The 12,026-nt window shown below is 37.1% G+C and overlaps 3 protein-coding genes and 1 pseudogene across 4 annotated transcripts; 1 reads left to right on the forward strand and 3 right to left on the reverse strand.

The window, feature by feature from the left end:
- The first annotated feature begins 133 nt into the window (after positions 1-133).
- LOC103830357 (calvin cycle protein CP12-2, chloroplastic) lies at positions 134-711 on the forward strand. The gene has a single exon (XM_009106137.3). The coding sequence runs from the start codon at positions 184-186 to the stop codon at positions 571-573; it is 390 nt and encodes a 129-aa protein (XP_009104385.1). The 5' UTR covers positions 134-183; the 3' UTR covers positions 574-711.
- Positions 712-733: 22 nt separating this feature from the next.
- On the reverse strand, positions 734-1,423 carry LOC103830358 (annotated as a pseudogene). Its single transcript, XR_001955424.2, has one exon. The product of XR_001955424.2 is annotated as a bZIP transcription factor 53-like (transcript).
- On the reverse strand, positions 741-7,250 carry LOC103830360 (dnaJ protein ERDJ3B). Its single transcript, XM_033275672.1, has 10 exons — positions 6,504-7,250; positions 6,275-6,423; positions 6,079-6,211; positions 5,516-5,630; positions 5,227-5,343; positions 5,050-5,136; positions 4,921-4,980; positions 4,756-4,833; positions 4,587-4,658; positions 741-4,491 (listed from the first exon to the last, which is right to left on the reverse strand). Exons 1-10 carry the CDS (start codon positions 6,572-6,574, stop codon positions 4,333-4,335), a joined length of 1,041 nt encoding a protein of 346 aa, XP_033131563.1. The 5' UTR covers positions 6,575-7,250; the 3' UTR covers positions 741-4,332.
- A 2,289-nt stretch (positions 7,251-9,539) lies between these two features.
- Positions 9,540-11,047, reverse strand: LOC103830361. The gene has a single exon (XM_009106139.2). It carries the CDS (start codon positions 10,828-10,830, stop codon positions 9,733-9,735), a length of 1,098 nt encoding a protein of 365 aa, XP_009104387.1. The 5' UTR covers positions 10,831-11,047; the 3' UTR covers positions 9,540-9,732.
- Positions 11,048-12,026: the final 979 nt, after the last annotated feature.

Raw genomic sequence — 12,026 nt, forward strand, 5'->3', positions numbered from 1 at the left:
ACATTTCGTTCGAATTAAAAAAATATCTCAAGAGTATTCAAACACGTGTAATTCTATGATTGGTTAATATGTGATAAGAAATGGGGTTCACATAAATTAAATTCATGCACACTCTATATATCTACGTTCGCTCCAGTTTATGTGAACTATCTTCTTCTTTTATCCAAAAAAAATCCTCCAACAATGGCAACTATAGCTGCTACTAGTCTTAACATTGGAATCCAACTAGCAGTCATCACCAGCGAGGCTCGACCAGTTAGTCTCGCAGGTCCAGTCCGTTTGAACAATCCTTGGAATCTTGGTTCAAGAACAACGAACCGGATGGCGGCAGTTAGGCCGGTTAAAGCGACGCCAGAAGGAGTGATATCGGATAAAGTGGAGAAGAGCATCAAGGACGCAGAGGAGACTTGTGCGGGAGATCCAGTGAGTGGAGAGTGTGTAGCTGCGTGGGACGAGGTCGAGGAGCTAAGCGCAGCAGCTAGCCACGCTAGAGACAAGAAGAAAGACTCCGACCCTTTGGAGGAATACTGCAAAGACAATCCCGAGACTAACGAGTGTCGTACTTACGATTGAAAAACTGATCCGTCATGTTCCAGAATCCCGTCCTTATATTTCATACAAATCTTTTGTTCCGGTCAATTTGGTGATATGATATGAATGCTGTCTTTGAGACTCAAGCAGGTTATATACTTTGTAATTTGGCAAGATTTATAATCGAAAATCGAATTAATCATAAGAAAAACAACACAAAGCTTGAATTCATTAAGAAACACAAATACATGACAACCTTATCTTATGTAATAAGCCGACACAAGAATAAAAGACAACCGCAAGACCACACAAACTGAAATAACTGAAAAACAAGAGACTGAAGTTGTATAAAGACGACACACACGAATGACTCTAGTTGTTACAAAACTCGAACGGACAAGACAATGCATTCAAACATATCAGCAGAAGCCATGATTGGTTTGCATGATCGGACAAGGAATCTGCCAAGGGTTCTGAATCTCAGGAATATCCAAAGCCTGACCACTAATCTCCTCAACCATCTCCAGCACAGAGTTCAACGACCTCAGCCTCTCCGTCAGCTCCACCTCTTGCGCTCTCAAGACATCGTTCTTGGACTCCATCTCCACGTACCTCCTCGTCGCCGCATCAACCTGCTCAGTGATCTTAGCGTTATCGTTCTTGAGCACAGTGACCTCGTTGATTAGATCGCCGAGCTGCTTCTGCTTCCTCATCCTTGATCTCCGAGCGGACTCTCTGTTGGAGATCATTCTCTTCCTCTTCCTCTCGTCCGTGACGGAAGCGTACCGCGGATCGTTGTCGGAATCAGGACTTTTCGACCCCATTTCCGTTGACTTTTTGACTTTTTCCTCACCAAAATTAAATAATATAATTTTTTTCTTCTAAATCCCTATAAATTACCCCCAAATTCTACACACACAGCCGCTCTCTAATCTATCAAAGAATCGCTTAGATTGTATGGAAAGAAAAAAAACTCAGAAATGTTTTATTTGAGATGAGATTGGAGACGATTAGTTCATGAGAAGACGTAGGTGTAGTAGAGATAAACGACGGAGAAAGAGTGTACTATGCGAATACGACGAAGAAGAACTGAGTAGCTCATAGAGAATCTGTAATCATTCCTTCTTTTTTCAAATTCCCCCAATTTTTATTCGAACAAACCCTAGATCTAGATCTGAAATCAAACGAAGAATAGATCTGAGAACAGAAGGAATCAAGCGAAGGAGGAGAAGATATTTGAAAAGCGAGAACAAGAATGGATCGAAACTTAGCTGATCGAAAGAAAACGCAAAAACAAAAAGGCTATAGATCAAAGGCGAAACGAAAGAAGGCGATGAAGTAGTCCCTAGGGTTCTTTTTAAAGGAGGAGATGATGATGATGGTGGTGATGAGCTGGCGAAGGCTTTTTCTATATTTTTTTAATAATTAAAAAAAAGTAAGATATCCCAATAACTTTTGAGCAAATCTTTTTATTTTTGAAAGCAATCTCTGATGCCAGCTGGCAGTTTTATAATGGAAGCACGTTTTGTTTCTCTGTTCTTTCACGGGTGGGACATTCCGGGAAGATGCCTCCTAAGAAAATATCAAATTGCATTTGGTCTCATGCTTTATTTTTAAATTTTGAGTTTTTTTTTTCTGAAATTTTCCACAGGAAAGCAATGTCCAACACACAATTCATAAGTTAGATTGATGAAATATATATAACTACCATTAACTATAGCCAAAGTCTACTATAGTACTATAATATGGTTTTTAAAAATATATGCGACTCTCGTTGGTTAAATGAAGACGTGATGATTACATCACTATAAGTAGAGTAGGTTTTACGGTTATAATATTAATATTTCGATTTGCTTTGTTTTGATGATTACATCACTATAAGTAGACTTACCTCAGATGTTTTACTTCAACACATCCCAAGTCATGGCAACGGTTCTTGCATTGGGTTCAACTATGGTACAATACATCATACCATACGTCGCTGCAGAAATCCTTTTAAAGTGGTGTATGGCCGAGAACCACCACAGTTACTGCAGTTTGAATATGGTTCCACCAAGAACTTTGAGTTGGAAGAAATGTTAAAAGGAAAAGAATCATGTTCTGAAGAAGATTAAAGATCATCTGGTGCGAGCACAAGAGCTGGTGAAAAATAAAGCATATATTAACCTGTTTTTGTTAATTTATTTTAGGCCTATTTAGCTAGAAATCAAAATTCAGCATGGTAATTGCAGATCTATGCAAACTTTTTAATAATTGGCGAACCATGACAATTTTTCCATGAGTTGCCAATTATCTCCTTTACCCACACCTTCCTCGTTACCTGTTACCCGGGTTACTCGCAAATAATTAAATTTGTATTCAAAACGCAATACACTTAGCGAAACCGGCTACATTCTTTTAAAACTATGATATTAGTTATTGCAACCGGATGTATCTATAAAAATTAAAGAGAGAAGAGTTTTGATATATTTTACAAGTAACCTGCAACTGACAGTTATGATTATTTATTAGTTTTATTTTTGAACCGATTGAAAAAGTAAATAAGTGTACAAAATCAGTTATATTTTTCCAAATTGGTGAGAGAAGAGTTGTAAGATATTTTTAGAGAGGAGAAGTGAAGAGAAGAGGAGAAGATATTTTCGGTGAGGATAAGATATTTTCGAAGAGGAGAAACCGTAGTTGCCTATACATAAAAACCGGGTACAACTAATAGAAACCGGATTTGAGTATATACATAAAACCATGTACAAAGTATAGAAACTGGATTCGAGTATAATTGTCTGAATATTATTTTTGTCGACTTACAGGGACTTCGTTAGGTGAACCCGGTGGAGATGAGTAATGGCTGAGATTTGCCAACATTTTTTCTCTAATCTTACGATTCTCGTAGTCACCTACTCCCTAGGTTGTTTGGAGGAACCGGGAATTGAATCTGAAACTTTCTTTTTCATTGGAAGAAAAAAAATCAAAAGCAAAAATGAAAGAAAAGAAACAAACTGTGCTTGAAGAAAACATAAGAAACAGAACACATGTTCGTTATTACACACATGAAAGAAACAACAAAGGTTATTGTAATAAGGAGAGAAAAGAGACCAATTTTAATGTCGGTGACTCGGAATCCATATGATTTGAGGATGAGACTGATGCTACTTGCCGTACTCGTACTCACCTACTCCCGTAGGTTGTTTGGAGGAACTGGGAATTGAGATCGATTTGGGGAATAATATTATTACAGATCCCTTTAGTTTTTTTTTTGCATAAAAGAGAAAGAAAGTCTTAATTCTTTGCATTATTGACACTTTTTGTGGGCAACCGTCTGTTTTAAGTAATCACGTCTGACGTGTAACAGATACTGTACTTTGCTTTTCCTGTAGAAATAAGGACTGTCTTGGTATTACCTAAAAAAATACAGTGTCTTACCCATCTACCTAATTATCTCCTATATTTTTGCTATCTAGTGCAAATCCCCTTTATTTTAAAATGAAACAACATACTAAATTTTTTAATTTTTTGCATTAGTTTTCTATGAAAACCAGACATTTGTTACTGTTGTATGATCATGTGATGTGAGATACTTCAATTTCTGATACTGAATAATCCAAGGTTTAGATGAATCATAAAAATGCACTAATTTGATCAACAAAACCAAAAGATATATATAAACAAAACCTCCTTGTGGCTTTTCTCATCTTCCTTTTTCTCTCCCCTTTTTTCTATATTAAAACCTAGTCGTGTTACATAAAAAGATCATCAAAGTTCTATTTAAACCCCAAATTTCAAATTTCCAGAGAGATAGTAGTTTCAAGCCAAGACTTCTTTAATCTTTTTCTTCTGATCCTCAGTGAGAGAAGAAGGGAACAAAACCTCGAAAGTGACGAAGAGGTTGCCTTTCTTTGTGCTGAAGTGAAGTGGCATTCCTTCTCCTTTGAACTTCTTCACTTCCTTGGGCTTTGTAATTCCCTGTTACCACACACAGACCATATTCATTCAACCCAAAATAACAATTAGATGATCAATATAGAGTGTCTTGTGTTGTAGAAAGAATGCAGTGTTACCTTGGAACTGATGTCAACTTCGTGCTCATCCAAGTGTTTGAATGATTTCTCAAACCCAACTAGCGCCTCAACCTGAAAGATGTTTATTTTTTAAAAAAAAGCAGTAAACAGATAAGCTGTTGGTTTACGACGTAGAGATACATAAGATGTTAGTGGAATATGTATGTACCAGTGTAATGTTGACGGTCATGTGTAGATCGTTGCCATCTCTCCTGAAACGGGCATGTGGTGCAGTTTTGATTCGGAACTGTCAAATGTACAATAATGGTTATTTTTTCTGATCTTGAAGCCACATGAAATGAAGGATTAGGGAAACTTAGGGCAAGAGGCTAACCTTAAGGTCACCAGGTTCACCATCGAGAATAGGTTCACCATCTTCGTAGAAAGACACTTCCTGAAAGAGATAACAATAAGCTCGCAGTGAGTTTCAGCGTGAGTTGAAGAGTAGAGTTTGGAGGCTTACTTCTCCGTCTTTCATTCCTTTCTCAATATCAACTGTGACAAAGTATCCTTCCCGTTCGAACTTAACATTTGGGCATTTGTCACAGACCTGACAGGAACCAGATATGTTTTCAGACAGGTGGGCTTGATATTGGACTCAATAGAATGGATTGAGAGGGCTTGAATAGATCTGCCTTACCTGCTCGGTCATCTGTTGGAACATTCCAGGACCAATTTGCCTGTGATAAACCTCATCCCTGCAGTTGCACTTTCTCTTTCCAGGAGCTGGTTTTATAACATTCTTCTCCCTCCATACCTGATAAATCACCGTGGGACATCCTCATTTAGAAACCAAAAGTTAAGGCAATTCATATCATATTTGTCTAAGAACCGAGTTACTCTAACCAAAGTATCTTTCAAACGAAAAGTATGACACTATGAAATCATATTCACTGATTAAGTTATGAAGCCCAAGCAGCTTAGCATACCTTCATAGAGCCTCCCATGTACAAATCTTCAAGAGTGGCCTCAAGTTCGACAATGACGTCATCACCCTTGACAACCTTCTCTTCTTCCTCCATCGAACCACCACCACCAAAGAACCTAATAGGCACATTTTAACCCCAAAGTTGAAACGAAAACAAAATTTAGGAACTATCGCACTACATCAGAGACCCAGACGTTACGAAATTCATTGGTATCTATCCACTATCCATACAAAGAAATCACTTCACTTCTACCCAAATATGATATGGTATCCACTTAGATTCTCTATCCATACATAATCTCTCTCATGCAAATGTGTTCCTAAACCCAAACGCAGGTGCTCGAAGGAAACCTTAGCCACTATTATGTTTTCTATTATTCACAGAATGTGATCTGATAACCGCAAATCTTGTACAACTAGTTAGAACCTAAAGAGATACCATAACGATCTTCCGATAAAAGAGGAAACAAGAACCAACGTCAACACCATTAGTCTTTATTCCATTGATCCCTCCAATGCTTAGACATGTATAGACTCTGAAAATCTAAAAGGACAGAAACTTACTGGCTAAAGATGTCCTGCATGTTCATGCCTCCTCCACCACCACGTCCACCATTAGCAGCATGCTGTTTAAGACCTTCTTCACCATACTTGTTATAAATCTCCCTCTTCTCCTCATCCGACAGCACTTCATAAGCTGTTACATCATCAACTCAGACACCATTCAATCAATTTAAAAACGACATAAACGGTAATCTACCGTTGTTGATGTCAGCGAATTTGCGAGTGGCTTCGTCGTTTCCCGGATTCTTATCGGGATGATACTTCAAAGCGAGTTTCCTATAAGCTCTCTTGATCTGTTCGTCAGAGGCACCTTTCGGCACTTGCAGCACATCGTAGTAGCTCTTCCTGAAATTTCACAAACACGCATTATGACATATTCACACAGACGGAATACATACATCCGCATTTCGAAAGATGTGCTTTACCCTGCAATGACGCAGATGGCGTAAGAGAGTGCGAACAAGACGATACATAGCTCTGACCACCGAGTCGCCATTGGAAACGGAAATCAGAAGAGGATCCTACTCTACTCTCCCAAGGCCTTTCAACCCTTACGGTTACACCAATCTGAGATTCCATAACTCGAATCTGTCACTTCCCTCTTTCTCAGAAGGAAGGATTCCAAAACACATTTTAGGATTCGAACCCCCAGTGACGAGATTACGTGTACATTGCAATGCTTAACCAATCAGGACTAAGTCTCTCACAAATCTAACCAATTAATATCAGTCACGTGGATAAATGACCGCAGACTCGCTGCCTCATTTACGTTCAAGATGGCCTATAACTCCACCTAAAATGTGTCCATTTTGTTTACTTTAATGGGCTTGGTTAAAAGGCCCATATACGGAAGACCTAGTGAATAATATTATTTTATTCTAGAACAAAATATAAATTACAGATGACACCATTGGTTTACGGAATAGAAAGTTCCCACACATAAACAGTGAGGCAAATCAGACCATCGCAGCTGAGCGATCCAGTGCTGTTGTAGATTGATTGATGTGACTCATCCGACGTCACTGGTTGCAACTTGTGTGTTTGTGCCCTAATAATTATTCCTTTCGTTTCTTTTAATATAGATAATATTTTAAAATGCGTATTTTATTCAAGATTAATTTTAACTTTATTTAAAACTGTTCAACCAATTATATTTTTACGGTATTTTTTATAAGGGATTAACTGATTTAAAAATTATATTTTAAAAATGTTTTTTTAAATGTAATTTTTTTAATATACAAAGATCATCTCCAATGTATTTCCTTATTTTTCTCTCTAAAATAGAGAAACTCTAATAGAGATGAGTTTGTCTCCAATGTATTCCTCTATTTATTTCTCTAAAAAAGAATATTCTTAATATATTCTTTTCTAATTTTACAAATAGTACATTTTATTTGTGAAAGTTGAAAACCAATCTAATTTAATTTAACATTCATAAAATTATGATATTATTTACATTGAATCTTTTTATAGAAACTATTATTTACATAAAAGTATGATTATATATTTATATAAACGGTACATTTTCACTAAAAGATATTTATTTTGGTTCTAATTTTTTAAAGTAGAAAGTTAAAAAATTATTTTGTGAATAAAAAAATACGTTCTATTATAGAAGAATGCTATTTTTTTCCTCTAAATATAGAGGTGAAAATAGCAATTTCTATTTTAGAGAAAGAAATAGAGTAGAATTGAAGTGATTTTACTTCTAAATGCTATAATAGAGACAAATATAGAGGTGAATTAAAGATGTTCTAATTCAAAACATTACGTATTATAAAATGGATGGAGTATATGGTTTCTCTGATTTAATCCCATTATCTCCGCTGTTCTTTTTGGAGAAAAAATGTAAATACTATGATATGACATGGGACTGACGATTCTCTTTTTTTTTTAGCAACAGATTGACGATTCAATTTTAAAAAGATCTCCTGTAAAAACTCTTTAAAAAGCATTAAAGTCCCATGACAAGACTGTCTTTTGAATAATTTGGCCCAAGTTGTTACCCTCATTGGAGTCTTATGGAGAAGAGAAAAAGAAGTGAGATTCTTACTTTTCATATATATGAGTGGGTCATGTTAAGTATGGACCTCCTCTGTTCTTAATACTCTTCTCTTACAAGACAACTAGGACAACCCACATGGCCCTTTTTCTAATCTCACAAAAGTAATCAGAGAAGTTACATATAGGTTTTGAGTGGGGAATGTATAATTAGTGGATGGTATATATGTGTATATTATCCACTAAATTTTCCTCATTCAACAATTTTTTGTGTAATTTAATCAGATAAAAGATGATAGCTCTCGTAGTAGCAGTTGTGTATAAGACTATAAGCGAGTGTACTAGATGCAGCACCGGGTCCAAAATACAGACAAGCTCATGTGGGTTGAATTGTATATTTTAGATATAGATAAGACAGCTAAATATGTTTTGTTGATGTGCGGCGTAGATTTTCTTAGGTCGCTATACGTGCACGTAATCGCATTTAATATTTGATGTTTTTCAACTACAACTGTTGCCGCAGCCGGGCATCAGAGAAAAACACTGTTACATATTCGTAACTCGTTATAAATTGTCTTTCAACTAAAAATCATTATTAGTATTAGCTATGGGTTGTGTAGCAAAACCGAAAGCCATTAAAATAAAATTCATAGCTACATATAGGAATGAGATTAGCTTTGCATATCTACACAAATCTGATCAACCGTAGAACAGTGTGTATTCCATTTGGATTTAGTTCTCAAACTCCAGATTGATTTGACACATATTAGTTTGGATTAACATACATCTCTTTCATCTTCTTTTTGTTGCTTCTATAATCAATTTGGATTTGATTTTGATTAATCAAATCAAGTAAAGACGCAATTTGGAGTTTTTAGTTTGGCTACAATGGTAATGAAAAGTAAATATCACATAGGAACAATAAGAGCATGAATTCCAAAAAGAAGAAAAAACAACTAAAAGCATGTATGTATATGTCGTGTTAACCAAGCGAGTGTGATAATAAAAAACCTCATACATTAATCACGGTAGGTAGGCTTCTTGTCATCAAGAGGTATGTATATTACTCAATTTAATCAAGTCTAAAAGATAATATCCAAAACAAAAATCCAAAGAACAAGTAGAAATATTAATCATAAAAGCATATGTTATTTAGCTAAAGGCCAAATAGATAAGACTTGAAAGATACAGTTTCAATCACCAAATTTTAATAAGACAAACCACAAATGGGTCATCACGAAGATGATGAAGATGCTCTCTTAACTCTACACACACATTACTCCAAAACACAACTCACTCATGGCCCCGATCCGATTTTTTTATTTCTCTTCCGCAGATCTCACAGAGTACTTACAAAAAATAATTTCTCTCTCTCTCCCATATAACAAACCAAAAACCCCACCACCATTGTTGGTTCTTAACCTTAACTTCTTAAGAATAAATAAAAAATGACACAAAACTATTACAACACCACTGTAAAATTTTAGATTCTGAAATCATTCCCAAGAACTACAGAGAATCAATATCTAACAACAGAGAGTTAGAGTGATCATCTTACATATACTATTTATAACTTAAGGATTTACTGAATCCATGATCTATACATAAACATTTGCTTAACAATAATAATTGATCTATAACACAACACGAACTTTAACCGGATGAAACCGGGTTTAAACTTCGGGCTAAACCGTTCAAGGCACTGTAACCTTTGGAACTAAACGCTAAACAACCGAAGAGTCCATGCCTGTACGGCAAGTAAGTCCTCTTCTTCATCTCCTCCGCTTGAGCTCTGTTCGTAGTGTAATGCAGCTCGTGAGCCGACGGCTGCAACCCTCGCCGTTTCGTTATTCCGTTTGTCGGTTTCCCCGTGACCGGAGCCTTTTTCGCCGCCGGCGGCGGTTGATTCTGTTTCTGCTTCTTGGCTGCGTCCTCTGATTTGAGTTTCTTGTCTTTGAGATTGGAAGGAGAGAACGAGATGTTGGACCAGAACTTCTCCTTGCCGTTTCCTCTCCCTTCGCTTTTGCTTCGGTGAAGCAGATCCTTGAGGAAGATCCACTTCTTCGAGTTTCTTCCGTACGACGAAGAGCGAGAAGAAGAAGCAGAACAAGACGGCGTCGTTTCAGCTGACGTCACGTTTTCATTAATCTTAGCTTCGTCCTCTTCGTAATCTTCTTGTAGCTTCCGTATACACTCCCCCGCGAGTCCTTTCCCCTCTTCCTCTTCGCTCCATTGAAACGCTGCGTTTCGGAGCGGAGAGAGAGATCTCGCTTTCCGGTGAACAGATCTGCTTCTCAGCTTCAGATCTCTCCCGCGCCTACCGTCTTGTTTCGCCTCTTCCTCATCGGTTTCCAGATCTAGAAGCGGCGCAAGGAGCTGAGGCCTCTGGAGATGGGAAGATAGCTTCATCGGCTTGATCTGGCCGTTGGAGAAGAGCTCCTCCGCGGAGGTCATCGGCACGCCGCCTAGAGGACCGCTGCTGGAAGACAACCGAGAGGAGAAATCAAACTCGAAGTCGCCGGAAGGAGACGACGAATCGAGCTTCGGATTCGCCGACGGAGCAGCGGAGGACAAGAAGAAATGATGCATCGGACTCGACGGCGCGCTGAAGAAATAACCCGGCGGTGGATTACGTCCGGGACTTGACGGAGCGCTGACGAAGGGAGTGGAGCAAGCTGAGCCTGAGCCAAGGTCGTCGCTGAAACGCGGCGTTTCTGGCTCGCCGTGGCCAAAGCTCTCGATAACAACCATTGTACTATAGGAGGAATCAGAGAGTAGATCGATTGTGAGTGTTGGCTTGTTTCTCAAGGAAAGAGAGAGGAAGAGAGAGCGCGAGGAACGAGGTGAGGGAGCAGATTATGCAGCGTATGTATGTATGTATGTATGAATCCTGCTTTTTATTCTTTGTATTTATTGACGTTTTAAAAATAAAATTTATATTGCGATTCTCAAAAACTTTTTTCTTTTTTAATTGTTAATATTCGTATGCTGTTTTCCTATAAAGAAAAGTGAATTACAACGTACTCGATCTTTAGCGCACAAATTTAAATTTTATTTAATCATCTGACATGTCGTTTGCATGAATAAAAAGGTAATCAACCAGGATAAAATTTTTAAAAGTTCTAACGTAATTAATTTGATCATGTAGGTAATGCCATGGTTGTTGCTTAAGATTCCGCAGGCTGACGCTGATCTGATAGAATAAAGAAAAATAATCTATGGATGTTATGCTATTTACAATGCCATTTACTAGCTTGCCCATACCATATATCTTAGTTTCTCTTGATATCCTTGATTTATTGTTAGCGAAAATAACATTTTATGTACCATAATAATTTGAATTTCAAAAAGATGCTCTGATCTCCATAAATGAAATGAGAAAAATGCCATGATCGTGTATTTATGTCGAATCAGTTCATGATTTCAAGTTTTCACATATTTGAATTTAACCTTGCTCATGTACTTCTAGCTAAGGATGTTAAGATTAAAATAGTTTATTTGTCATAAGTAATGTTTTTTTTTTGGATCGAATCATAAGTAATGTTTTTAAACTTAGATTATTCACAAAAAAAAAGAAAAAAAATATATATATATATAGTTGTGATTTTTCTGAATATTTTTTGTTTTAGAGATGTAGAAATTTCTCTGGGCATTTTTTGTCGTTCAGACATGTACATAAAACTATCATCACTTCTATACATCTATATATTTATGGAAGCACCGTAACCTAGTGGTTATGATTTAAAGGCTTCTACACCCAGGTCTGGGGTTCAAATCCCAGACTATGCAATTTTTTGCAGATTGCACAGGAAATCCAGGTTTCAATTCTCGGAGCGAACGATTTATTCAACAATTATGCGATTACGGAAGAAAGGCTTACAAGAGTTTCTCAACATGGTGCAAGTAAATCCGGCAAGGTCTGATCTTCATAGGACGGCTCAAATGAG

The sequence above is a fragment of the Brassica rapa genome, chromosome A07 (genome assembly GCF_000309985.2).
Source record: "Brassica rapa cultivar Chiifu-401-42 chromosome A07, CAAS_Brap_v3.01, whole genome shotgun sequence".
NCBI classification, from domain to species: domain Eukaryota; kingdom Viridiplantae; phylum Streptophyta; class Magnoliopsida; order Brassicales; family Brassicaceae; genus Brassica; species Brassica rapa.